Below are 23,775 nucleotides of genomic sequence, written 5' to 3' on the forward strand. Positions count from 1 at the left end.
ATGCTTGTTATTAACATCATCGCCACCTGCAAAGTGCAACCGTCTTATCATCATTGTTACCGTAAACATGATCTTTGGCATTCACGAACAAAGCACTAAGTACTACTTGTATTTGATATATTTGAAAGAAGAACCAGTATAATTTGAATCTGTATGATTAGCTCTTTTTTTTTAAAAGTTTCTTCGATATATTTGAAAGAAGAACCAGTATAATTTGAATCTGTATGATTAGCTCTTTTTTTAAAAAAAAGTTTCTATGGTTAGATCCCATTGGTGGCAGATCTAGGGGTGAGAATTCAGCCTGCATCGCGGGCCTACCGCCCAGCGACACGGGGCCTGAAGACGCCTAAACCCCGTGGCGCCGCCGGGCCGTGGTCTTCCCTGATGGCGGCCACCTCCACCTCCCCCCATTCCGCCGCCGCCGCCACCAACATCGACGACCTCCACCACTTCCTCCGCCGCACTCTCCGTACCCACTCCGCCGTCCTCTGCGCTCACGCCTTCCTTCTTCGCCGTGGCCTCCTCCTCGGCCACCCCGTCCCCGCCGGCCTCCTCCTCACCGCTTCCGCCTGCTCCGCCGCCTCGCCGCCCGCCCACCTCCTCCGACTCCTCCTTCGCCACCTGCCCCCTCCGCTCCCTCTCTTCTCCCTCGACGCCGCACTCCGCGCCCTCGCCCCGCGCATCCCCTTCTCCGCCCTGCTCTCCCTCTTCGCTGCACTCCTCCGCTCCCACCACCCGCTCTTCCCCGATCGCTTCTCCTTCCCGCCTCTTCTCTCTGCAGCAGCATCCGCAGCCTCCCCGCGGCTCCACATCCCATCTGCGCTCACCCTCCACGCGCAACTCCTCCGACGCGGCCTCCTCTTCTCGCCGCCGCCCCACGCTGCCAACGCACTCCTCCACTTCTACGCTGCCGCCGGCCGCCTCCCGTCCGCCTGCCACCTGTTCGACGAAATGCCGTTCAGGGACATCGCGTCCTGTAACACCCTGATGACGGCCTTTGCTGGCACAGCGGGTGGCATTGATGCCGCGCGCCAGGTGTTCGACCGAATGCTCCTGAGAAATGTAGTGTCATGGAATGTCATGATCAATGGGTATGTAAAGGCAAAACGGCCTGAGCAGGCGCTGGAGGTGGTCCGATGGATGGCAAAGGTAGGAGTGAGGGGGACAGCGACAACCATGGTTGGGGCAGCCACGGCGTGTGCTAGGCTAGGGAGGCTGGGGGCTGGGAGGGAGGTGCACTGCGCATTTTTGCGCCGTTTTGAGGATGATAACCTGTTGGTTTGGACTGCATTGGTGGATATGTATAGCAAGTGTCGGAGGGTCGGGTCTGCGAGGAAGGTGTTTGATCACCTTGGCATTAGGAATCTGGTATGCTGGAACACAATGATCATCGGACATTGTGTGTATGGTGAACCTGGTGATGGGATCAAACTGTTCCATCAGATGATCGGACCAGGTGGGTTCAGATTTCCAAGATTAGTTCTTTAGACTGCAACATACTGCTAAATTTGCATTTTTCAACTTTTATCATGTATCTAACACCTGGACATCCTTTTCAGGGAAGGTGCAGCCAGATGGAGTCACTTTCATTGGTGTCCTCTGTGCCTGTGCCCGTTTAGGCCTCTTGGATGATGGGAGGGCATATTTTGAGCTAATGAGCACCACGTACAAGCTCAAGCCAACATTTGCGCACTACTGGTGCATGGCCAATCTATATGGGAGTGTTGGGCTTCTGGAAGAAGCTGAGGGCCTCTTGCAGAGTGTCCCTGAGGATCTTAAGGCACGGGCATTGGGCGGTTTGCTTGGGCTATGCCGGTTCCGGGGGGGATGGGGAATGGGGGAACGGATTGCCCTCAGATTGATTGAGCTAGAACCAAACAACAATGCTCACTATGCACTGCTTTGCAGTGTGTATGCTGCCGCGGGGAGATGGGAAGAAGCCCACAGAGTGAAGGCTACCATGAAGGAGAGACATGGGAGTTTCAGCCCTGGATATCGTCTGGTAAACTTAAATGAGATCATTCATGACTTCAGAGCTAGGGAGAAGCAACCTGAGAACCAGGAGATATATGCCATCTTGGATGACTTGGTGACAAGGCTTAAGTTGGGCTGTAAAGAAAATGAGCAAAGTGATTTTGGAACAAAATAGCTCAAACACCCACCCACGGTGGTTTTGGAGCTGCATAGTTTTTGAATGGGCAGCTTCAGGAGGTCAAGATAGGCAGGGCTTGAAGAAGCACATCTTCAGATGTACTATTTGTGCATAACCAGTTGAAGAGTATGCTTGTTGTGACAAGCGTTTAGGGTGGTTGTTTGCACCTGTTGGCATATGCAACCTTGTGTGGTTGTCTGATCCATCCAGCAACTTGGCTGTTCCATGGGAGGAAGTCTTATGGTGGCAGCTTGGAGGAAAGTTGAGGTGTTATCAGGATGGGCTGGATTTCGTTGCAGCTTGTCAGCTACTTGCACGTGGACAATGAGATGACCACTTGTGTGTGCTTAAGAAGATGAAGGAAGCAGAAGCAAGGCTTAAGGGGACTGGTCTGATATTATTGGCCATACGTTTAAATACCTGAGATTCTGTGGTTACATGATGGAGGGTACAGTCATGAGATTTTCCATTTTGTTTCCCCCTTTTTTCCATTGACTGGCTCCGGTAGAGTATCTTTTAGTTTTGACATTTTTACAACGAGAAGCTAGCATTGTCAAGCATGGTCGATATGGTGTCCACCTGGATGATGCCATTTTGAGCCATTAATTAATTGTTGTAGGAGAAAAAAAATAGAGAATGAATAATCAGTCACACTATTCTTTGTAGCTATGCTTTTTACTGTTGGCCCTTCTATCAGAGCACATATTGTTTCCTTGTGGTGGATCATAGTTTCCAAGGATCGGATGGTTCATAGAATTTTTCCTTGTGTGCATCTTTTAACTAAATTATTGGTAAGCTTGAAATGCAACTTCACACCATAAGCTAAATGTAAACTAAGGTATTTTGATCTCTTTTCTTTACTTGGACTTTTTCTGTAGATGTGAGTGCTTCTTGGAACAATATCCCTAAAAGACGAGATGTGCTTCTAGAGGCATTTGGATATGTTTGCCCGTTACAAAGGGTATGATTATGTATATATCATCTTGTTGCTACATAATCGGAAAACTTCTATAGTCCTGCTTATGCATGGTTTGCCGTCAAACTTAGTTCACCAATCTTTTGGCATCCAATAGCTAAAAGCCAATCTTAGGATGTGCCTGGGCAGCAAATGCCACATCTTTCAGCACTCGACGGTCCAATTCACCATGTTCATAACACACAGGTTGGAATGCGGGATACAAGTAAAATTATAGCGACTTAGTTTTTATATTAAATAAATAATTGGGAGATTATTCGTGCATGGTCTGAACTGCAAATAAAGTTTATCAAATTTGTAGTAGTAGAAAGGTTCTTTCTTGGAAGTAGTGAATTTGTGAAAGGTTACTTTTGCGGTGGTGGAGGACATGTTTTTCATTTATCTAAGTTCTGCTGTTCATTTTTTTATTTGAATTAACTTGTAGCATTTTGAACAGCAGAGAGTGCAAGAGTGGTCAATAATACATTAGCAAATGGTACAACAGTAGCTAGTGGAACAACAATATCAACACCTAGCTGGCATGACCTCCAGATCTATGGTGTTGTGATTGCCATATTGCTCTATTTTATTGTATTTGGCGGTGTCAAAACTATCAACAAGGTCACACCTGCTTTCTTAATACCAGTCCTTTTCTCAATTTTCTGCATTATTATTGGCGTCTTTATTGCACCAGGGTCTGATGCTTTAAGTAGTCCTTTGACTATCATTTTGTTGAACATTCTTTTTTGACTTTTTCCTAACTAGAGGGGATCACTGGGTTGAGTATAATTACACTTTGGACAACTGTAGTTCAGACTACCAACCTACAAACAATGCTGGAGTACCTGATCCAAATGGATCGTCGATATATTGGGATTTTAAGTGCATCCTTTTTCTCTGCTACTTATTCTCGCCTTTTGATCCTTCCAATTAGTGACATAACAATGTGATTTATTCATCCTTTTTAATTCTCTTTAAGCAATGCACACATACTAACAAGTTTATGTTTCCGTTTCAGTGCATTATTTGAGTAATATAATGATTATGCCTTTTTTATTGGTTATTTAAGTGTGGTGTTTGTTGGTCTTATCTATAAAATAAAACTTTCCCAGTGCTAGTTTGTCCATTGTTTGTTGTTTAATTGCTCTAAATTGTGCAGTATAGTGAACAAAATTACACCAAAGAACTTGATCTACTCAAGGGTCAACTAATGGGAGCTGGAATCACTACTGCTGATATTTTGAAGGTTCGTTTCATTCTGCCCAAAAATTCCCTTGGGTAAAAACTTTCAGCACTGGATTCGCCCTTGTCCTTTTATTGCTGTCTGTTTTCTGAAACTTTAAAACCTGTGCTTTTGATTCAGGATGTTATTTCTCTAATATTTGAGAAGGAAAATTTTGAGCCTACCTTCTGTCCGATGTATGCTCAACTTTGTTCTGATCTCAATGACAAGCTCCCATCATTCCCTCCTGAAGAACCAGGTGGTAAAGAGATCACATTGAAACGTGTGCTATTGAATGATCGTCAGGAAGCCTATGAAGGTGCCAGCAGCCGAAGAGCTGAGATTGCAAAATTAACTGGTCCTGACCAAGAGACATAGTGAAGGGACAATGAACTGTCATCCAAACTTAGAACATTCGGTTAGTTAGTGAGCTACTCAAGCAAAAAAGGGTTACTGAGAAAATAGTTCATCACATTGTTATGGTATATGGTACGTATCAGGATGCCTCGACAGGAGGAGGTAAATAAAATCACTCAACTATGGTTTAGCTACCCTATGTTCATTGGATTTTCAGTGACACTGATCGCAAGCGTGCTTAGATTCTGTTATTTTGATATGCCAATCTGATTGTACTGTAGTTAATGCTTGATACCAGATTTTGAATGCTCATAATGGCTGTCATATTGTTGCCAACCATATGTTGTAGAATGGTCAAAAGGCATAGTGACGGTATTGTATTTCCACTTTCAGTTCCCTTGTAAAATTATTCTGAGATCTGTGCTGTTTATGACTTTCAGATTAAGGCTAAGACAATCAGTGGAATTCACTGAGGCTGAAAAGAATCTTGGTTTACGACCTGGAACAGCAGCAGTCATTAGGAATGGTCGTAGTTCACCAGGAGGTTTCCAATGAATCTGCCAGGAACTGGAGGTATGGTGCCTGGAATGCCTGGGTCAAGAAAGATGCCTGGAGTGCCTGGGTTAGATAATGATAACTTGGAAGTTCTGTGTTCTAGATCAATGCCAAGAGGCAACTCACTTCGCAACCAGAGTCTGTTGCTTAATAAGCCGTCAACAGTTCACAAGGCATCATCTATTAACTCTAGGCTTCCTCGTCAAGCCAGTGCAGCAGCACTGATTGGCATGAGTGCACTGTTCCCAAGGAGTATTTTGGTATAGGTATTTTGGATGAAGCGCAACAATATATCGAGGAGTTGCAGAGTCATGGTTGCTACCCTGCAATCGTTAAGGAAGCTATCAATCTCGCCCTAGGTAAAGGTACCAATTTTTGTTGATACTCTTGTTAGGCTACTGGAGCATCTATACACAGAAAAATTTCAAGGCTCAAGACCTGGAAACTGGATGCTTGCTATGATGCTTATAACTTGGTCAAATTATTGCTCGTCTGACTTTGTGGTGCGGCTTGAGATTTGAAGCTGTGGAGGAGGTTTTAAAGAAAATGGAGGATACCTTCTACCATAAGACAATTTTTAATGCCTTCATGAAAACCATGGAAGCAAACCCGTCAGGTCAGGCTATCTTGGATTCACATGCTGCTGTAATCAACGCCTGCACCAGCTTTTTGGAATAATTGCTCCCAGCAGTTTATGGCCTATATCTTTTCTGGATGCTATATCTGGTTCGGGGGCAGCATTGTGTATTATCGTAATAGTTTAGGTGTCCAAGGAACTCTACCAAAGATGCGAGGAACAGCCAGGTTTGAGCAGTATAATTTTGCAAGATCGGATGAGTGTTGATTATTATTGTTTTGGTGATGATGAATGGAAAGAAGGAAACCATAGGTTTTGCTCTTGGGCGGCAAGCTTAATTCGCTGGAGCCCGAGATGAACAAGGTTGAATGTGATGTTTTTGTGCCCACCTCTTAAATCTTGTTAGTTCTTTTTCTGTGACTACACGTTTTGTAACAATGTACGTTCGTGGTGGCTGCTTTAGCCTGCGATGGTGTCATGTGGCCCTGAATTTCCCTGCTGTTAACTGAAGATTATGATGTTAGGCTGCATTTGCATATGGCATTCCGCTTTGATGAATTGATGCTGCCATTTCGTCCTTCAGCTGCACAACTGCTTGTTTACGAAGTTGTGAGAATTTTGCCATTGTATCAGCTAGCGTGATTATTTTCATAGAAATTTGCATGATTTCATCGGCTTAGGTGAAAGCTCAGGTGCCTGCCGTTCAGTTCAGGCCTTTCAGCTTGGTGTCGCATTTGCAAAGCTCGCCAAGCCGTTTCTTTGTTGGTGAATGACTTTGGGTTCATGGTGTAGGAGGGCGCCGTGGTGGAGGCGGCGGCCGCCTCGGTCTCCCGACATGGGACGCCGCCAAGAGCGACAGTGAGGGGCGGCGCGGGGAACAAGCCACGGAGGAAGGGGGCGGCGCGGAGGAATTGCGCGAGGTAGTTGCTCCCTCCGTTTCATCTCTCTCTCTCTCTGGTCGAACCGGGAAACACGGACCAAACAGGCCGACTCGCGCTGCGCGGCGGGCCGGGCACCCTCAGTTTTCCAGGGCCTTCACTCCTCGATTGCTGGATCGGGCCAGATGCCACCTCATTTTCATCCCTCTCAGCAACGTGGTAAATTTCGCCCCACGCACATTCAGGTCAAGTAGAAGATCAGTGGCACCAAAATTTCAAATTTGGCAGGTTCCTGTTACAATTTTTTTTAAGTGCACGCTCTCCATCCTCGCGTGTCAAAACTGTGCCTGCCCACAGACGTGAACTTTGAAGGTACACACACGCATTCACGTCAAAGTCGAAAGCATGGGCAGCTGCAGGTAGACCGACCGGTGCCCCAAGCTTCCAAACTCTGGTATCTTCCACATTTGTTTATGGCATCACCACAGTCCACACGCACAGAGACGTGTAGTGGAGCACGGCCAGAAAAAGGGCTCGGCCGCCAGCTGCAAAGCCCGCGACACAGATTGACTCGAGCGACATGACACCACCGGTGTTGTAGACTCGTAGTACGTAGCGGCTCGTAAAGAAATGGATCGGGGCACGAGCCCACGAGGCCAGCAGCCAGCCGGAGCGGTTGCGGGTGAGGCCACGGCGGAAAAGCGCGGGTCGCGTTGTGCCGCGGTGTCCCGCGCCGTGGTGACACGCCCGGAACCCACTGCTACCTGGAACTGTCCCGGGAGGGACCCGTGCGTGCGTGCCGGTCGGTCGATGGCAACGCGGCCACGCTCCGCCGCTGTCCCATGTTCCAAGTCCCGCCGCGGGAGCCGGCAGCCTCTCTCGCCTCTCGCCCTGCCAACCGCCGCTAGCTAGCGGATCGAGGCCACTTGCGTGATCCGCCGGCAAGTTGGCACTGAGGCCTGCCCGGCCGCCCGGCGGAACCGGTTCCCTTTCGTGGCTTGTCGCACGGCGCCCCCGGCCGGGTCTGCCGTTGCCGGTGCACGTATGCTTCGGTCCTTTTGTAGGCCGCCCGCCGGGGCAGGAAATGGCAGCATCGACGTCGATCACCCCTGGGCCCTGGCAGTGTCGCGCGCCGGGCACAGGCTGTCAGTAGGTCCGCCTGCCAGAGCCGAGACGTTGATGGGTTCCGCAGGTGCGGCGTGCCCCGGTGATCTCTTGGGGGATGGGTGTTGACGTGCACTGTGCAGGTGCTGTTGGATCACAGGCTCCCGCAGACAGGGAATCTGCGAGCAGAGCCGGTGAACACGTTCGCTTCAGCTTATTCAGCTAGTTTATTAGGCACCAAACAATATTTTTCTCTCACAACAAATCTGCCGTTTCAACTTTTCAGCTGGCTTATTAGCTGAAGCGAATAGGTCCAGTGGCCCTGAGGTTAGACTTGAATCCTGTTGGTTTTGGGTCTCCTCGTATGGCTTATTTTTAACAAAGCATGTAACCCTCTGCCGGGAAAACATGACAGTTACTAACATTCTCAGTCGGGGGCACCGACAGCTAACAGAGCACGTGGGAACGAACTAAGGCAGCTTCTGAACGAATGGTACTTGAAAGGTTGCTCAGCAGGAGCGATGTTCACGGCTCAGTAAGACAGGAACCAGGCAGCCGTGCAGTTTCCATTGACTTGCAGGTTCGTCTGTACAGGTACACGCGCAATGGATTGGATGAAACACTGAGGTTGCACGGGCCACTTTCACCAGCCTGACGCCAACTAAATAATGAAAAGGGAAGCCGTTGGCCTTCAGTTTAAGAATACAAGGCATATCTAATTTTTGGAAAAGTCAAACTTTTGTATTCTTTGACGATCACTTAATAAAATTATAAGCATATCTATTTTTTTATATATATTTTTTTATATATATGTATATATATAGTAACTTGGTTTGAGCGAGGTCGCTATGTTCCTAAAATATCTTATACTTCGCCTTGATGAAATGCTTATACAGACAAGTTCTCGAAAAGAGAGTCTGCTACATAGATTCATAAAAGTCTTTCAAAGTTTATTTTTTTGAAATAGTTGAACCATACTATATTGGTCTTGTAGTTGTAAGTGATATACTTTATGCGAAAAGAATAAACGAGCAAAAATGAAAAAAAAACTTCTGTGTTCTTGGACAAAGGTATAGCTCTAATAATTTACCCCCTTATACATATCTCTTTCAAATATCCATCCTGATTTTATTTCTTTTTTAAAAAAAATAAGACGATAAGATAATATACCTATAAAGGAGCAGTATCTACTATTCCGGCACTATTCATGGATAAGATAAGAGCCTCATATCATCATCTTGTACTGGCGGCAGGGATTTCCACGTACCCATACCATACTCCCCCTGGATGTTGCTTGCAACAACCTACACTTTTACTAGTTAGCCGCATACCCCTACGGCCGGCCGGTCGCTGCAGTCTGCAAGCGAACACCGGCTGCCGAACCACTGACACGGAGATATAGAACATCTACTTGCACACCCGGAGTCGCGGCCAAATAGAGGCCGGCCGTTCCACACAATTTGGCGAGCATGGGCACAGGGGTCAAGCGCAGCCAGCGCAGATATTGCTGACCATGCCGCAGCCATGCCGTGCGCGAATGAACCGAGCTGCTTCGGCTAGCTAGCTCACACCACGATTCGAGGGCAACATGCTCTGTCCGCATGCCCTGCTTCCGGGGGAAGGGAACAGATCGATCTCGATCGCTGCTGGTGCTGGGCTAACGATCGAGACGTGATCGCGGCACACTCGGCCGACAGCCGAACTCGCACGGTCTCGGCTTTACCAGTCTCGACTCCTCGACACGGTTCTCAGAGATGTACAAGTCGTTCTCTTCTGAGTCTTCTCTGTTCGCTCGGTCTGTGTCTCCCTTTTTTTTGGGGTGCCCTAGCCTGTTCTTGTTACTCCTTCAGTGCATCTGTGCGTGCCTTTTTCCGTTCCAGTAACTTCAGCAGCCCACTTTTGCCCTTTCGTCTTGAGGACAAGACATCAGGAGCATATGACTAAAAACACACGTCCAACGCAGCATGATTGTAGCTGCAGAGACATTAAGGGGGCGTTTTCTTCCCGTGTCTTATTTTTAGCACGTGTCACATCAAATGTTTAGATACTAATTAGGAGTAGTAAACGTAGACTATTTACAAAACTAATTACATAAGTGGAATCTAAACGGCGAGACGAATCTATTAAGCCTAATTAAGCCTAATTAATCCATCATTAGCAAATATTTACTGTAGCAACACATTGTCAAATCATGGACTAATTAGGCTTAATAGATTCGTCTCGCCGTTTAGATTCGTCTTATGTAATGGGTTTTGTAAATAGTCTACATTTAATACTTCTAATTAGTATCTAAACATTCGATGTGACGGGTGCTAAAGTTTAGCAAGTGGAAGAAAACAGGCCCTAAGAAATGCCGCGCACTTAGCTTCCTCGTGAAGTCAGGTTCTGGAAGGAAGAACCGGGTCGATATACAGATAGATCGTTGCTGAAACGGACTCCTAGTAATAAACTATCCGCTGCGTGTCTGCATGGACATCACGCACATGCAGCCGCTGGTTTGGCTTTTGGGACGCATGCGGCTGGGGTATCGATCGGTGAGCAGGGAATTTCAGGGCGCGGCGCACTCTGGCCTGGCCGCTTTAGTATTTCTAGCTGCTAGGGCCGGCCGGGGGGCCGCCGGGGCACCTCTCCCTGGCGTATCAAGCTATTTTCCATGGTCCCCCGCTCCGCGCAGAGCAGATGATTTGTCCGCGCATCGTTATGTGTCGGACATGGACGTGACATCGATTCATCACCTCATTCTGTGCTCATTCCCTTGCATTACGAATATTTTTTTTAACCTGCTTGCATTACAAAGATGATGCAGGTACCAATATAATGCAAGGTTCTTAAAGAAAAAGAGAAGGAATAAGATCAAGTACTCCATCCTCACTGGTTCGTAGGCTTTTCAACCAACTTTCCGACGTGTTCAAACAAATTGGCGATTTGTTCGGTTTACTGTGAACAATGATGTGTCATCGATGAGTACTAGAATTATTGCGTACTTTAGCAGATGCAAGTTTCTAGGAGGAAACTAAAAACGACGACGCTAGCAACCTCTGTTTGGTTGAAAAAGTTCCTATTATATATACATGCACGCAATTATGTTCTTTGTTTGTGGCCTTCTTTTGGCCGTGTGGGGCTTGTTGGGTGACGAGGAAACTAGTGTTCATGCACGTATGTATTGTGGTAGATAAAAGAAAAGAAACCACTTTGTTGTTAGTGCTTGCTAAAACAAATCTCATACCATAGCCACGTTAAGCAGTTAACGACAAAATGGAAAAGAAGGATTATATTAGTAACAATCATTGTCGATTTAATTAGCAACGAGATAACCAGCTATAGCTAGCGTCAGAACCCTAATTTGATAATTTTTTAGGATGGGGCAATTGACTATACTCCCTCCGTCCCTCCGTCCTAAAATATAAGGGATTCTGTGTTGTATTAATTAAGTCCAACTATTTTAAGTTTGATTGAGTTTATAAAGAAAAACAATAATATCTATTATATCAAATGAACATAATTAGATCCATTGTGTACTGCATTTTCATTATTTATTTTTTATGTGGTAGAAGTTAGCATTCTTTTATCAATTTAGCAAGCTTAAAATAGTTTGACCTAGGACAAACTCAGAATTAATCCCTTATATTTGTGGACAAAGGGAGTATCCCACCCTTACTTTTTTGTAAGGACATATGCATTTGAAAAGTCTAACTTCATTGCTAAATTTTATATATACACAATTATATGGACATTTCTGAGCACAAAAAAGGTACAATTGGCCGATTGATTCGTGTTTGAAACTTGAAAACACTCCCTCCATATATTTTTTATGAGATGCGGATGTATTTCAAATTTAAAGCTGATGATCTTTGTCCACCAATCAGCTTATGAATTAGCTGGTTGTCGAATACAAATTTAGTCCCACTAGATTCCAATTTCAAAGTACTTCAATATACTAATTTTATACTAGCTAGTTGAGTAAAATAAGAAGTATAACCCTGGAGACTGCACTGGATCAAGCAACATCTTGCTCTAGGAAATGGAGGCAATAATACTTTGCTATTATGCTGCTCATCAATCCCTCGCTCATAGCCATCACTGCATTGCTTATCTATCTAGCTAGCATATATAATTCAAAATATATCAGCTACTAGAGCTTCTCCATCATTATTGGCTCCTCTTAATTGTGCTTTTCTTGCTCCTCCTTCTCTACCTTCTATGTCCTCCCAAGACAGTGGTCGTCGTCTTTGGTGATAATAAGGACATGGCACCTTTGATGCTTAAACAAGACTCCTTACCATGTATAAGGGATGATGTGTTCTGTGGAGCATGGAACAATTAGTGATTTTTCTTTTGCAAGTGCTTTAGTATTGTGGCAACATGCATGGTAGATGTCTGCGAAGAAGAAAACTGGGCTAGAGCATACATCTTCAACTTCAAACGTATCAAAGTTAGAATGAATTTTGCTACTCTTCCCGAAAAGCAAAAACTGAGGCAGTCGATTTTTTGCATTTCTGCAAAAGTACTCACATGAATAGGGCACTTATGCAATAATGATAAGAAGCACATGGCGGTGATGGTTGCGGTAATAGGATCAACACCCAATCTCCTTTATAGCGAAAAGTTTTATATTTTCTGTGGTATTCGCTCTCCGTTCCTACATGGAACTGCACACGGGTGCTATCAACATTATGTCTTTTTAGATAAAGAAAGCTTTATTTTGATAAATAAATAAATAAATAAGAACACTATTGACATTATATATATAGCACAATCATTAGGAATGTAAAAAAGTTGACTCCGACAAGGAGCCAAAAGATACAATGACTCATGCTCCATTGTTCTCCTCTGTCATATTTCTCTCACCTCATTGCTCGCGGAAAGTCCACGTCCAACGCACTTGCCATGCCGTCGACATGAAGGTCCTTTAAGAAAGAAAATACTCGGTCAATCTAATCAGATCCCTTTGTTAGTGTATAGTAGTACATCATAATTAAGGATAAGTATGTACTTTAGATAAGTGACGATGTTCTTAATACTTCTATTGGTCTGCCTTTTACATCTGCATGACAACAATTTTTTTTTATGTGTGCAGTTGAGTGTGTCTAACTTGTAATTAACTCCCGCACACCGATACAAATAAAATAAATACCATTTTCCCCGTCGATTTGGCTCCCATATTGTAACTTTTGCCACAAACTATTTTTCAGCATGAATTATTAACTAGCAAACTATAAATTTTTGAACAATTTTTCTAGGCAAATCTAACTATGCCACTTCCAATAATGTCCAAGCTCTAGAAAATAGACACCTGCAGCAAAAAATAGGTGGTAGCACTGAATAGTATGGCTTCACAGAAATCCTAAACCCACTTTTTTTCTGTGACAAGAGGGAATAATCGCTTGCATTATTGTTGTAGTGGTGAAATAGATGTCCCAGAATAAACATGCCTAAAGAAAAGCTTTGCCAATCTTGACTTACTGCTTGGTATGTAGGAAGATGGATAATGGCACATGCATCTCGATCATTCAGACCTACCTCGTGCCTCCGTTTCTGGGATGAGGCTCCTCTGCAGTAGCTGGGGCTGCTCTTGAGTCACTGACATGTGAGCCCGGTCCCATATGTCAATGACCCAACTGCTCCCTGCAGTACTGCAGAGGAACCACTCCCCATTTCTGGGGCTGTGTTGGTGAATCAATCATTATTACGTTAGGTTAACTTATCCAGCTCTTCGAGCAAGGTTCCGTCGTCACTGGATCCAGTGATCACTTTAGGAGCCCGGCCAGCCAGGAAGGTCAAGTGTGTTAGGCATGTTTGCATCATTGGTTTGGTCAGGACGTACTTGGGACAGTGAGCAGCAGGAACGAGTAGTACACGCGATGGAATTCCTGTCCTGGTCGCGGTCGGTTTGTCCACCCTGCACGGCCGAACTTTTGTGCCGCCGGTCATGCATGCGGCAGAGAATTTGGAACTGTAAGAATGTGAGTTCATTGACAAAGGACTTACTTGTTGTGTTTCCCTGCAGGCAGTAACTTATATGTTGCATCAGAATATGAAGATACGCGCATCGCAGAGAGAAAAGGAACTGTAAAATCTAAGCTAGCATGCTGATTATTCTGATTGAGCAATAATGATCCTCCATCACCAGCCGCGCAGCGGCCACGCAATGCACCGTACTACATGCTCAGCAACAAGATAATCTTGTTTATGCAGAATAACGCACGGCGAAGCAAGCAGCAAGTTGGGTAAAATGGTGGGTTGGTTGATGCTCACGCTTTGTCGCACCTTAGGTAGAGAGAATTGACTGCTGTGGCAAGTGTTTCATTTGGCATCACAGTTTTGGGACACCCACATATTTTTTTTTGGCAAATAGCCCTAAACTAACTGCAAATAATTTCCATCGTGTACGCCCCTGCTTAAGTCAAATGATTTGCAAGGCCTAATCTGATCAACGACACATAATCTCCATGTGTGCCTTCTCTCGGTCTTTGTACTCGGTCCAACCCTACCACATAATCCTCTAGTAGTGTATTGGAGCCCCACTTGTCATCTACAGCATGAGTAGTTTCTTTGGTAGAGCTTTTACCCAGGTCACTGTGAAGGATTCCATTCACACCTCGACATAAAAGTTTAGCAAAATGCGTCTTGCTACCAAGCATGTCTCAAACAAGTCAAACTAGGAAAGGGGAAAAAAATACATGCATGGTTCAAGGGGAATGGATGTTGTCTAGTGAAAAAGGCACGTTGGCACCCCTGCATGCAACTTCCTGCATCACTACCTTTGATCTCTCGGATGAGCCATCGTACCGGAAAGCGACAGTCCAGGTTCTCGGAAACATTTCAGGTTGGAAAAGTAGTGCCGGCGTGTAGCTATAGTACGTGCAAGCGTCATGTGTGCCGTCACGCCAGGAGGGAGACCTCCCATCTACCACCAGCCGCTGCCCGCTGGAGTAAAAATCCGTGCAGGAGGACTGGAGGAGGAGGAGGAAGCAACCATGCGCGGGGACGGGGATGGATGGGACGTGCCGGCTCTGGGCGCATGCGCACGCATGATTGATGCCGGCGAGCATCGGGATCCCAACCGCATCGATCTACATGAGAATCCCAGCCAAACGCGGCGAATGGTCAAATTCTCGGCGCCGCGCGAGGCAGCCGGCAGTAACTTTTTCACTTTTGCTGGAACCGATCCCACGGCGCTGGCCTCGATCGGCGGCGCCTCGCGCAACCCGGCCGGCAACCGTCAGCTAGCCGGCCGGCGCGTCGGCCGAGGTCGAAGCAGACGAGAGCCCGCGGGGGTCGGCGGAAAGCTACGTGCGGACAGGGAGTGGTCGGGCGGGCGAGGCGCGCGCGGAAGCGGCAGGGAAACAACGGCAGCGCGCGGGTGGCGACAGGCGTGACGCGGTGCCCCCCGGCGGACCCGCCCCGCGCGCGCAGTCCCCGCGTCGTCGCCTCCCGGGGCCACAGCATTATCTGGGCCTGCCTGCCTGTCGTCGCTTTCCCTGGCCTGGCCTCCTGCTACTCCCTGCGTTGCTGCGAGCGAGCACGGCCCTGCCGCGACCGACCCGGGAGGCCAACCCGCATGCGCACGCCGCTGCGCCCTTGTCGTCTACCTCGGTCGATCGCCGTCGCCTCTGGCGCCTCTTTCTTTTGTCCGGCTTCTCTTTTACGCGGCGGGAACGTGGACGGCGGTGGCGGAATGGGTCGAAGGAGGGGGATCTCCTATTCTCCTCCGTCGATCGATGCCTTCGCCGCGTTGCACTGCTGCTAGCTGCTCTGCTGCCTGCAGGAACTGGCCCTTCCGCCTGCTACTGCCAGAGCCGGCCAGGGTACGGTCACGTCCACTCCACACCACGTCAGCCCTAGTCACTCTGACGGTGGGACCACACACGCTCTGATCCTCTGTGCCTGGGTTGGGTCCATGCACGATCTCCAGGCTTCATGTGGAGTCCACTTCTGTTGGCTTTGGTTGCGGTTGCTGACTTGCTGCGGCCGTATTTCTCACTAGCTAGCGGTTACCGTCTAAATTGGCTTTGATTGCGATTCAAGCTCCAAAGCACAATAATATTCGTCATCAACTTTTTTTCCTAGGACAAAAATATATGTAATGTACTTGCGTGCACCAATGATCAAAACCAACATAATGCATCCTTATTTTCGGAACAAATTAAGTTGATATGTTAAGAAAATGTTTCTCCTCTCCCTAATTTTTATAGACTCTATAGTCAACACCTGCGAATTTTCTAAACCGATCTAGGACATGATTACGCTATTAAGCAATGATTGTATTGTTTCACCAGATGTCGCGACGATGGTTGATGCTTGAGATGTGCTTAAACAATGAATCCATCGTCCAGAATAATATCGCATAGGCAACCATGTCCTATGTGCCCTCTGAGGCTTCCATTATATTCCTCCTGAAAGCCAGAGAGGCCCAATATAATCCAGCATATTTGCAAAATCTTGTTACAAAATATCCAGAATAGTTTGGTTTATACAGAATTATGGCACATGACATGGACTAGAATTCGGCAACAAACCAAGCAATGGAAAAAAGTTTGTGAAATTCGGAATTTGACTGATCAAGCCTGGGCATTCTTAGCCAAAAAATACAAGCTTGGGCACCTTGTTCACTATCTGCCCATGGGCAGAGGAGGCCAAGGGAACTTAGGCAAAGACTGGAGAGATACTGCCTATAAGAAAGAAAAAAGCTTGCAGGGACCCAGCACCATCCCTAATAAGGTCAAGGCAAGCCAAATTGTGGGACCCAGCTGTCCCCTCCTGCCTTCTAACACCACATGTGATTTGGACTCTCTTTGGGGGTGACTGGTAGGAGCATCTACCCTAAAGAATGTGGGGGGAAGAGAGAGGTCACTTTCCTTAACACGATGAGGATATATTATGGTGACACACTGAAGCTAGATTTTTGCTATGTTGGATTCATATCCAGCAGACCTCAAAGCTGCCTTAAACCATACTAATATATACTAATTTTCGTAGACAAACACCTCAAATACTACTTATTTATTTATTTTGCATCTTTATTTTGCATCATTTCGTAGACAAATACTACTTATCTTGAAGTACCTGCAGCATAACTTCTGCCTTCTGGCCGGTGACAATGACACGACATACAGTTGGTCCATGTTGTGGTTGGTGTAAAATAATCCAAATTGAAGAATATTTCTATTGTTGCTTTCAACAAATAACGACGCATTTGTTTAATGCATTGCGGTTAGGACAGAAAAAACGGCTCAACACCAGTTTACAACGTCATTTTTGTTTGGCAAGCCTCGCTTGCATCCTGGCACTACGCAGGCCACACAGACAGAACATATTTTTTTACTATGCTTATAACCAATATGGAAAATAATACAGAGGATCACCCCCACTTTATTTGCCTTTGTCAACTTTGTACAACGTACAGTAGTAAAGGTAGGTTCGGTAAAGTTATAATGCTCTTAACAGCGACGTCTAACACCTTGTTAACAAGTGGCGTGGTTGGATCACTCTATTAATATAGCGTACTAGCTGTTAATAATTGGTTTGCCCACAAACTAGGATATATAAGACAATTTGGCGATGATAGTGGAAACTGAGGTGCTTCTCTTTCCATCGTTGAACGAGGAATGCAATCACGGAAGCCTGTTCCTATTTGTTTACATATTGGCCGTGTGATTTGATGGCCACGAACCGAGCTCTTTTTGTGATGTTGATCGATGCAACTCACCATTTGATTGGAGAGGAACCTAATCTGCCATGCCATTGATCATGGGCGTTAGCTATATACATGGCGTGTATGTCTACAAATGTAAGCTGATATTATTTAATTAAGGCCGTTATTATACAGTTCATCATCCCTGTGCATCTGCACGAGACAGTAATTTTAAGATACGGAAGTGTTAGAAGTTTGTAGATAAATTTGTGGATTGAGCTAGCTCAGTTGGCTAGATTCTTTGTCATGGAACATGCTCACCCAAATTAGAGTTTTGACTCAACAAGGGTACTCACATTTATGACTAATTATTATTTTAGTAGAAAGCGACATGCTCATCAATAGCGAGGCCAATGCGCTTATGGTGACTTTGTCAATCTTGAGATATACCACAACTAATCAAAATACATTGAAGTCCCAGAACTAATCAAAATTGCTCTCTTATTCTAACACAATACTTAATTATATAGATATTTAAAATCTTTATCCTATTGTGATAAAAATTTGTTATCAGTTACTCTATTTGCTTTTCCATCCCCATTTATCTGTAGTTTTTTTCCTTTTTGCATCTACATCCATGTGTGTTTAAAATGTGTCTAGTTGGAACAATTTAGCTATGTATTTAAATTAATATGCACATTGCTTCTTGCACAAATATGTATACATAGTTTGCATGGTGACACATATCATGCATGTTTGTATATTAACATAGTAGAGGTGAAGTGGCCAATCTACAAGCATAAATAGGAGAGTGTCCTTTTTATATTGATAGAGGTACGCAATTTATATTAGATTTTTAATAACGGAAGAGGTGGATAATTTAGATACGAATTTAGTAGGGTTATTTTATATAATGTTTATAAATGCACATGTAGGTAATTTAGATACATTTTTGGAGGTACTTTAGTTCAACTTTTATAATAATAGATGTGAATAATTTAGATATATATGTGTATTTAAGGGTTGCTCGAGGCTTTTTTAGAAAAGAGCACATATCTAGTGGCTATTGTTGGCAGTGCTGATTATATGCCAAATTAATAGCAGGATATTTCTATTTTTGTGAGAATTTCTAAAATTTATCCTTTTTCTAGCATGTATCCTGAGAGTTAACAACGTGATTTTAAAAGGACACTAATCAGTAATAATAGTTATTACAACTCTTGCAAGAATATATGGAATTCATTTCTCAAGCTGGTAAAACCATCTACATAACGGCTGAGGAGAGTCGCTAGCTAGAGATAAAACCATCTACATATTGGAATGGAAAATGTAAATAGAGGATGCACCAAGGTAATACCCGAGCAAGCAATTATGCATCTAAATTATTTGCAGGCTTAGATGAGGATAATTAAATAGCTAGTCAGGAACAATTGAGGGTCAGATGCAAAGCACCAGGTAAAGATTCTTTTTTCCCCTTTCTTGTGCTATTGTCATACTGACAATTTACTCCCTCCGTCCCATATTAATATTCGTTTTAGCTTTTCTAAATACATAGCTTTTGATGTGCACCTACATATATACTATGTTTAGATATATAGCAAAAATAATGTATGTAGAAAAGCCAAAATGAATTATAATTTGGGACGGAGGGACTATGTTGCTATCGCTAGAAGCATTGCACTATCCCATAAAACCAGCCAATAGTAATCAATGGGCATCTTAGTCATCATGCCACCTACTCTCTCCTGGTCTTTCCTAAACTAAGGTCTAATCCATTTATATATCACCTCGCAAGTACTACTACTAGCTAAGAGCACAATTAGCTCTAGTTCCATCAAGCTACATCGATCGATTTATGCGATCAAATTCTGAGTAGCATATATCTGCAGCAGACAGGCCAGTGGGTTCTCCACCAGTTAGTACCCTTGCAAAAGCAAGGAATTTCCATAGCAATGCAACAACAGGAAAGCTTCACATGGAATGTTTATAGTACATAATTATTCACCTCCCAAAGTGTCTAGCTAGTGGTCTTTCCAGAGATAAAGAACAATATGGGAATGTCAAACAATGTTCCTCGGTATTTTTCTTAGTAAAAAGCATCTGGACAGTGTGTTTAACTACTGGGCATCATATCAGACAAGTAAAGATGAATTCATTAAGCTGGTTGGCACCTAACCAACGCTAGCACAGCGCTGTTTCTCCTGTTCTGCTAACGAACGTTTGGAGTTCTTTTACAAAGGCAGCCTTGCAGTAAAAAAATCCTGCGCCACTCTCCACAGTAGATTAGGCTCTGCTGTAGAGTTACTTCTCCAGGACATTCTTCCCTATCTAGCCCGCCCGGCTGCCCCTCCTATAAGTACAACCCCTCAACAAGGACATGAGTGTGCAAGTGTGGTTGTCTCCTAAATTGGGTGCCTCTCTCTCTCTCTCTCTCTCTCTCTCTCTCTCTCTCGATCGAAACCACAAACCTACTGCCCTTCACTCGTAGTGTGTGTGCTAGTCGTGTGTCGCGAACACCCACAACCTTCCAGAGCCAAAGATTCCAATCAACCAACGCTCTTCGCTCGCCTAACCAGTTAGATCGATCGATGGAGGGGAGCAGCAACAGCCCGGACAGGCAGTCATCGGGCGGCAGCCCGGAGGAGCGCGGTAGCGGCGGCAGCGGCAGCGGGGGCCGGGGCACCGGCGGGGAGCCGGTGCGGTCGCGATGGACGCCGAAACCGGAGCAGATACTGATCCTCGAGTCCATCTTCAACAGCGGCATGGTCAACCCGCCCAAGGACGAGACCGTCCGCATCCGCAAGCTGCTCGAGCGCTTCGGCGCCGTCGGCGACGCCAACGTCTTCTACTGGTTCCAGAACCGCCGCTCCCGCTCGCGCCGCCGCCAGCGCCAGATGCAGGCCGCGGCCGCGGCCGCGGCGGCAGCCGCCTCCTCCGCCGCCCAGAGCTCTCCAGCGGCTAGCCCCACCGTGGGCCTTCCGTCTGGCGCCGTGCAATACCCCTTGGCCATGGGTGGGAGCGCCTGCCAGTATGAGCAGCAGGCGAGCTCCTCGTCGTCGTCGGGAAGCACGGGAGGCTCGTCGCTGGGGCTGTTCGCTCTCGGCCCGGGGGTGCCCGGCACCGGCGCTGGGTACTTCCAGGCGTCGTGCGGTGCTTCTTCGCCGCTGGCATCCGGGCTGATGGGCGACGTCGACAGCGGCGGCGGCAACGATGATCTCTTCGCCATCTCGCGGCAGATGGGGTTCGCGGAGAGCCCAGTCGCCGCCTCCTCCTCCGTGGCGCCGAGCACCGCCGGGCACCAGCAGCAGTATTACTCATGCCAATCACCTGCAGGTCAGTACTACCGCACGCTGATCTAGCTCAATTACTGTGAGGGTTCTTGCCTTCGAATCTTGGATCGGTTGGTTCGTCTATTTCATGCATGTGTTTCTCAAGGTGAAGAATTTCTTGGTTTATTGTCTCGTTTTCATCCAAAAGTCTTCAATTTTGAAGCGTCATAAAAACATTTTGATCACAACTAGGTTCATGTGCGGTTTTTGCTGGCAGCGCATATATAGGAATCAATCTACCGAATTAGGGAATTAATTGTGATGTAAAAATAATGTTGGTTTCACCACTACAATTTTGTTCGTTGGCATTGAAGTAATTATGAATCGATGCAGAATTCGAGGAGATCTAGCTTGGATCTTTTGGACGCGTACTTTTATTTTGGTCTTCCTAGTAGTTAATTATTGCTTCGGTTCTTGTTCCTTAGTTCTTCAGTATTGTTCGGTTACCTCCCAGTCTACCGGTGCATAAGATCATACCACATGATACATATACACTCTCCAGTTACCATATTGTGTATGCATACGTGACTGTTCTTTTTCTTTTTTGAAATTATTAAATTTATCGTGCTAACTGGGATGCTTTTCAAATTTTAACTGTAACTAGAAATAAAACTAAACCTGAACATTAACACTCATGTACTAAACATATAGAGTACATGCATGCAGCATCAACCTCTACTTACATTTACTTTTCTATCTAATTAACCCTCGTTCCATATGTGACACATGCATATGGAATTAAGCTTTTTGAGTACGATCCAACTACATATTTGATGCCTACTACGTTGAACAAGAAGTTCAATTACATATATACCGGTGAAAGAACCAGCTGGCACATTACAATTTCCTATATATACCACAGGGTAAAGCGCCAGGAACCATATGCTTTAACCCTAGATGGAATGGTAACTTCTGCCCTAATACGTACATTTAGTACAATCAATCAGCACAAGTTATGATTACTTCTGGCTAGGTTAAAGCTAAGCATGCCACTGATTCATGCATGCTAGCCTTAGTTTGCTCCTCTCAGGAGAAAAACACCTGCTGGAACCAAAATGACTTAGCCTAGCTGCGCATAAAAGTGGCCCTAATAAACATGAGGAGACTGTGTTGGAGTACTCCTACATATATAGCAACGACCAAATAACCTTCTTCTCAAATTAAGAAGTTTGTTTGGCGCCTCCGCATCCATTTTTTTAATATTGACGTCAATGAGAGCGGCTAGATATTGATTCTGAGATGCGTGTATAATTTTCTGAGTGGATTCTCAACTAACTGGCTATAGCTGTGTGGATTGATGGGCTGATTGGCTGCTAATTCCAGCGACGATCACGGTGTTCATCAACGGAGTCCCAATGGAGGTTCCCAGGGGTCCAATAGACTTGCGAGCCATGTTCGGCCAGGACGTGATGCTCGTTCACTCCACGGGGGCCCTCCTCCCAGTCAACGATTATGGAATTCTAACGCAGAGCTTGCAAATGGGCGAAAGCTATTTCTTGGTAAGCTTCCACATATCTGAAGCCTCTCATCTGTATATCTCATCTCGATCATTTACTAATAACCACTGGTATTTTATATGGTGCATGTTAGCGTACTACGTATAAATGCATATGCATGCATGCATATATGTTGTATATGAGATATGTAGCTGAAATGCATTTCCATTGCTGGCAATCATTGTTTTCTTTCTTCTAGCCATGTATCATTTGCTTCGGCACTTCCTTTTTTTTCCCCCGAAACACGGTACTACACACAAGCTCGCAAACACGCTCTTATCATTGTTTTGCTCATGTATTTATATGATTATCTTACAGCAATTATTTGTTTGTTGATCCACACAGGTGGCGAGGCCAACTTAAAACTGCCCGTAGCTAGATTGTAGAACAGTCTCTCTCTCTACTCAATATTCATTGGATTGGATGGGATGCAGTTTCATAATCAATCAACAGAAAGGACGTTTAATTGCGAGCAAATGATTCCATCATCCATCGTGCATCGAGAAGAGAAGATAGAAATATATATGTATATTGCACCTCAAGAAAGTACCTGCTGTATGTCCTTAAAACATACGAAATTAAGCGTGGGCGGTCGATTTTCTCAATTGGATTATGAATTACAAAACGCATGTGCATGCATGCATGAGCCTCCTTGACAGTCGAGCTATGTATTCTTTTTAGCTAGACAGTTGCACCTTGCATGGTACTGGTTTATAAATTGTGATGTAATGCTATATATGTCGGCTAGACGCGGTTGGAATGTCTGTCCTTAATGTAAGGCCAAATGGAGGTCTAAAATATGATCTTATTTGTTCAACATTTTGTCTTCTTTGTGGGTTTTTTCATTTATGCATTCTATTCTAATGTAGTATGTGAGCTGTGGTTTTTTTTTTGCGAGAAATATGTGAGCTGGACTTGATCCATGGAAACAAAATTAAATTTTAGCTCGATTTGTAGATTTGAAATGAAACCTTCAGCATGATAAATTGATTGTGTCGATTGTTTATTTCAAACCATTTTGAAATTCTCCATTGCCATTCCGCATTATTGTCGAGGCAGAGTATTATTAGCATGTTTGCACCTTAATTATAAAAGCGGCCACATCGCTTGATACACAAACCCACAGTACATACTTTATTTCATTAACATTGTCGTTTTTTACTAGTGCATGAGTTTCCACTTTCCACGAAGCTTAGTCGTCGCTAGCGCTCCTATGTTCTTTTCCCTTCAATGTGTATAATTAAATCGGCCCAAACAACATAATGCTCCACTTTTTAGCATCTCTCGATCTTTTAAAGTCGCGCTCGGCTTCTAGGTGTCAAGACGCAGCACCGAGAGCACATGCCTAATGCACATGAGCCCACATGCCGGAGACAAAATATGCATCGTGCCTGCACACACACACGGCCGGCCGATTCGTCGCATGACCAAAAAGAAAATTAAAATTCTCACTCACAGCATGTACTAGTACTGATTGGCCCATATACTACACCATATCAGACATGTATAACGCCAC

General features: G+C 45.2%; 2 protein-coding genes and 1 pseudogene across 6 annotated transcripts; all 3 read left to right on the top strand.

The window, feature by feature from the left end:
* Window positions 1-348: 348 nt before the first annotated feature.
* On the top strand, window positions 349-6,328 carry LOC101764612 (pentatricopeptide repeat-containing protein At3g51320). Of its 5 annotated transcripts, none has more exons than XM_022829871.1 (6): window positions 349-1,456; window positions 1,560-2,943; window positions 3,031-3,113; window positions 4,267-4,353; window positions 4,471-4,848; window positions 5,127-6,328. In XM_022829871.1, the coding sequence occupies exons 1-2, from the start codon at window positions 385-387 to the stop codon at window positions 2,147-2,149; spliced, it is 1,662 nt and encodes a 553-aa protein (XP_022685606.1). In that variant the 5' UTR covers window positions 349-384; the 3' UTR covers window positions 2,150-2,943; window positions 3,031-3,113; window positions 4,267-4,353; window positions 4,471-4,848; window positions 5,127-6,328. The 5 variants fall into 5 exon arrangements, with proteins under 5 accessions (XP_022685606.1, XP_022685607.1, XP_022685609.1 ...); XM_022829872.1 differs by having other exon boundaries at window positions 4,272-4,353; XM_022829874.1 differs by having other exon boundaries at window positions 1,560-2,600; window positions 4,272-4,353.
* Window positions 4,318-6,328, top strand: LOC111258479 (annotated as a pseudogene).
* A 13,509-nt stretch (window positions 6,329-19,837) lies between these two features.
* Window positions 19,838-23,062, top strand: LOC101780674 (WUSCHEL-related homeobox 6). Its single transcript, XM_004984461.3, has 3 exons — window positions 19,838-20,767; window positions 22,087-22,262; window positions 22,605-23,062. The coding sequence occupies exons 1-3, from the start codon at window positions 20,023-20,025 to the stop codon at window positions 22,620-22,622; spliced, it is 939 nt and encodes a 312-aa protein (XP_004984518.2). The 5' UTR covers window positions 19,838-20,022; the 3' UTR covers window positions 22,623-23,062.
* The last annotated feature ends 713 nt before the right edge of the window (window positions 23,063-23,775 follow it).

This window comes from Setaria italica, chromosome IX, assembly GCF_000263155.2.
Source record: "Setaria italica strain Yugu1 chromosome IX, Setaria_italica_v2.0, whole genome shotgun sequence".
NCBI lineage: Eukaryota > Viridiplantae > Streptophyta > Magnoliopsida > Poales > Poaceae > Setaria > Setaria italica.

Bases quoted from the DNA above. Each gene is read 5' to 3' on its own strand.
- LOC101780674 (XM_004984461.3), top strand. From the start codon at position 20,023: ATGGAGGGGAGCAGCAACAGCCCGGACAGGCAGTCATCGGGCGGCAGC. The intron at 20,768-22,086 runs GTCAGTACTACC...TGCTAATTCCAG, and splicing joins CTCATGCCAATCACCTGCAG to CGACGATCACGGTGTTCATC.
- LOC101764612 (XM_004986961.3), top strand. From the start codon at position 385: ATGGCGGCCACCTCCACCTCCCCCCATTCCGCCGCCGCCGCCACCAAC. The intron at 1,457-1,559 runs GTGGGTTCAGAT...CATCCTTTTCAG, and splicing joins CCATCAGATGATCGGACCAG to GGAAGGTGCAGCCAGATGGA.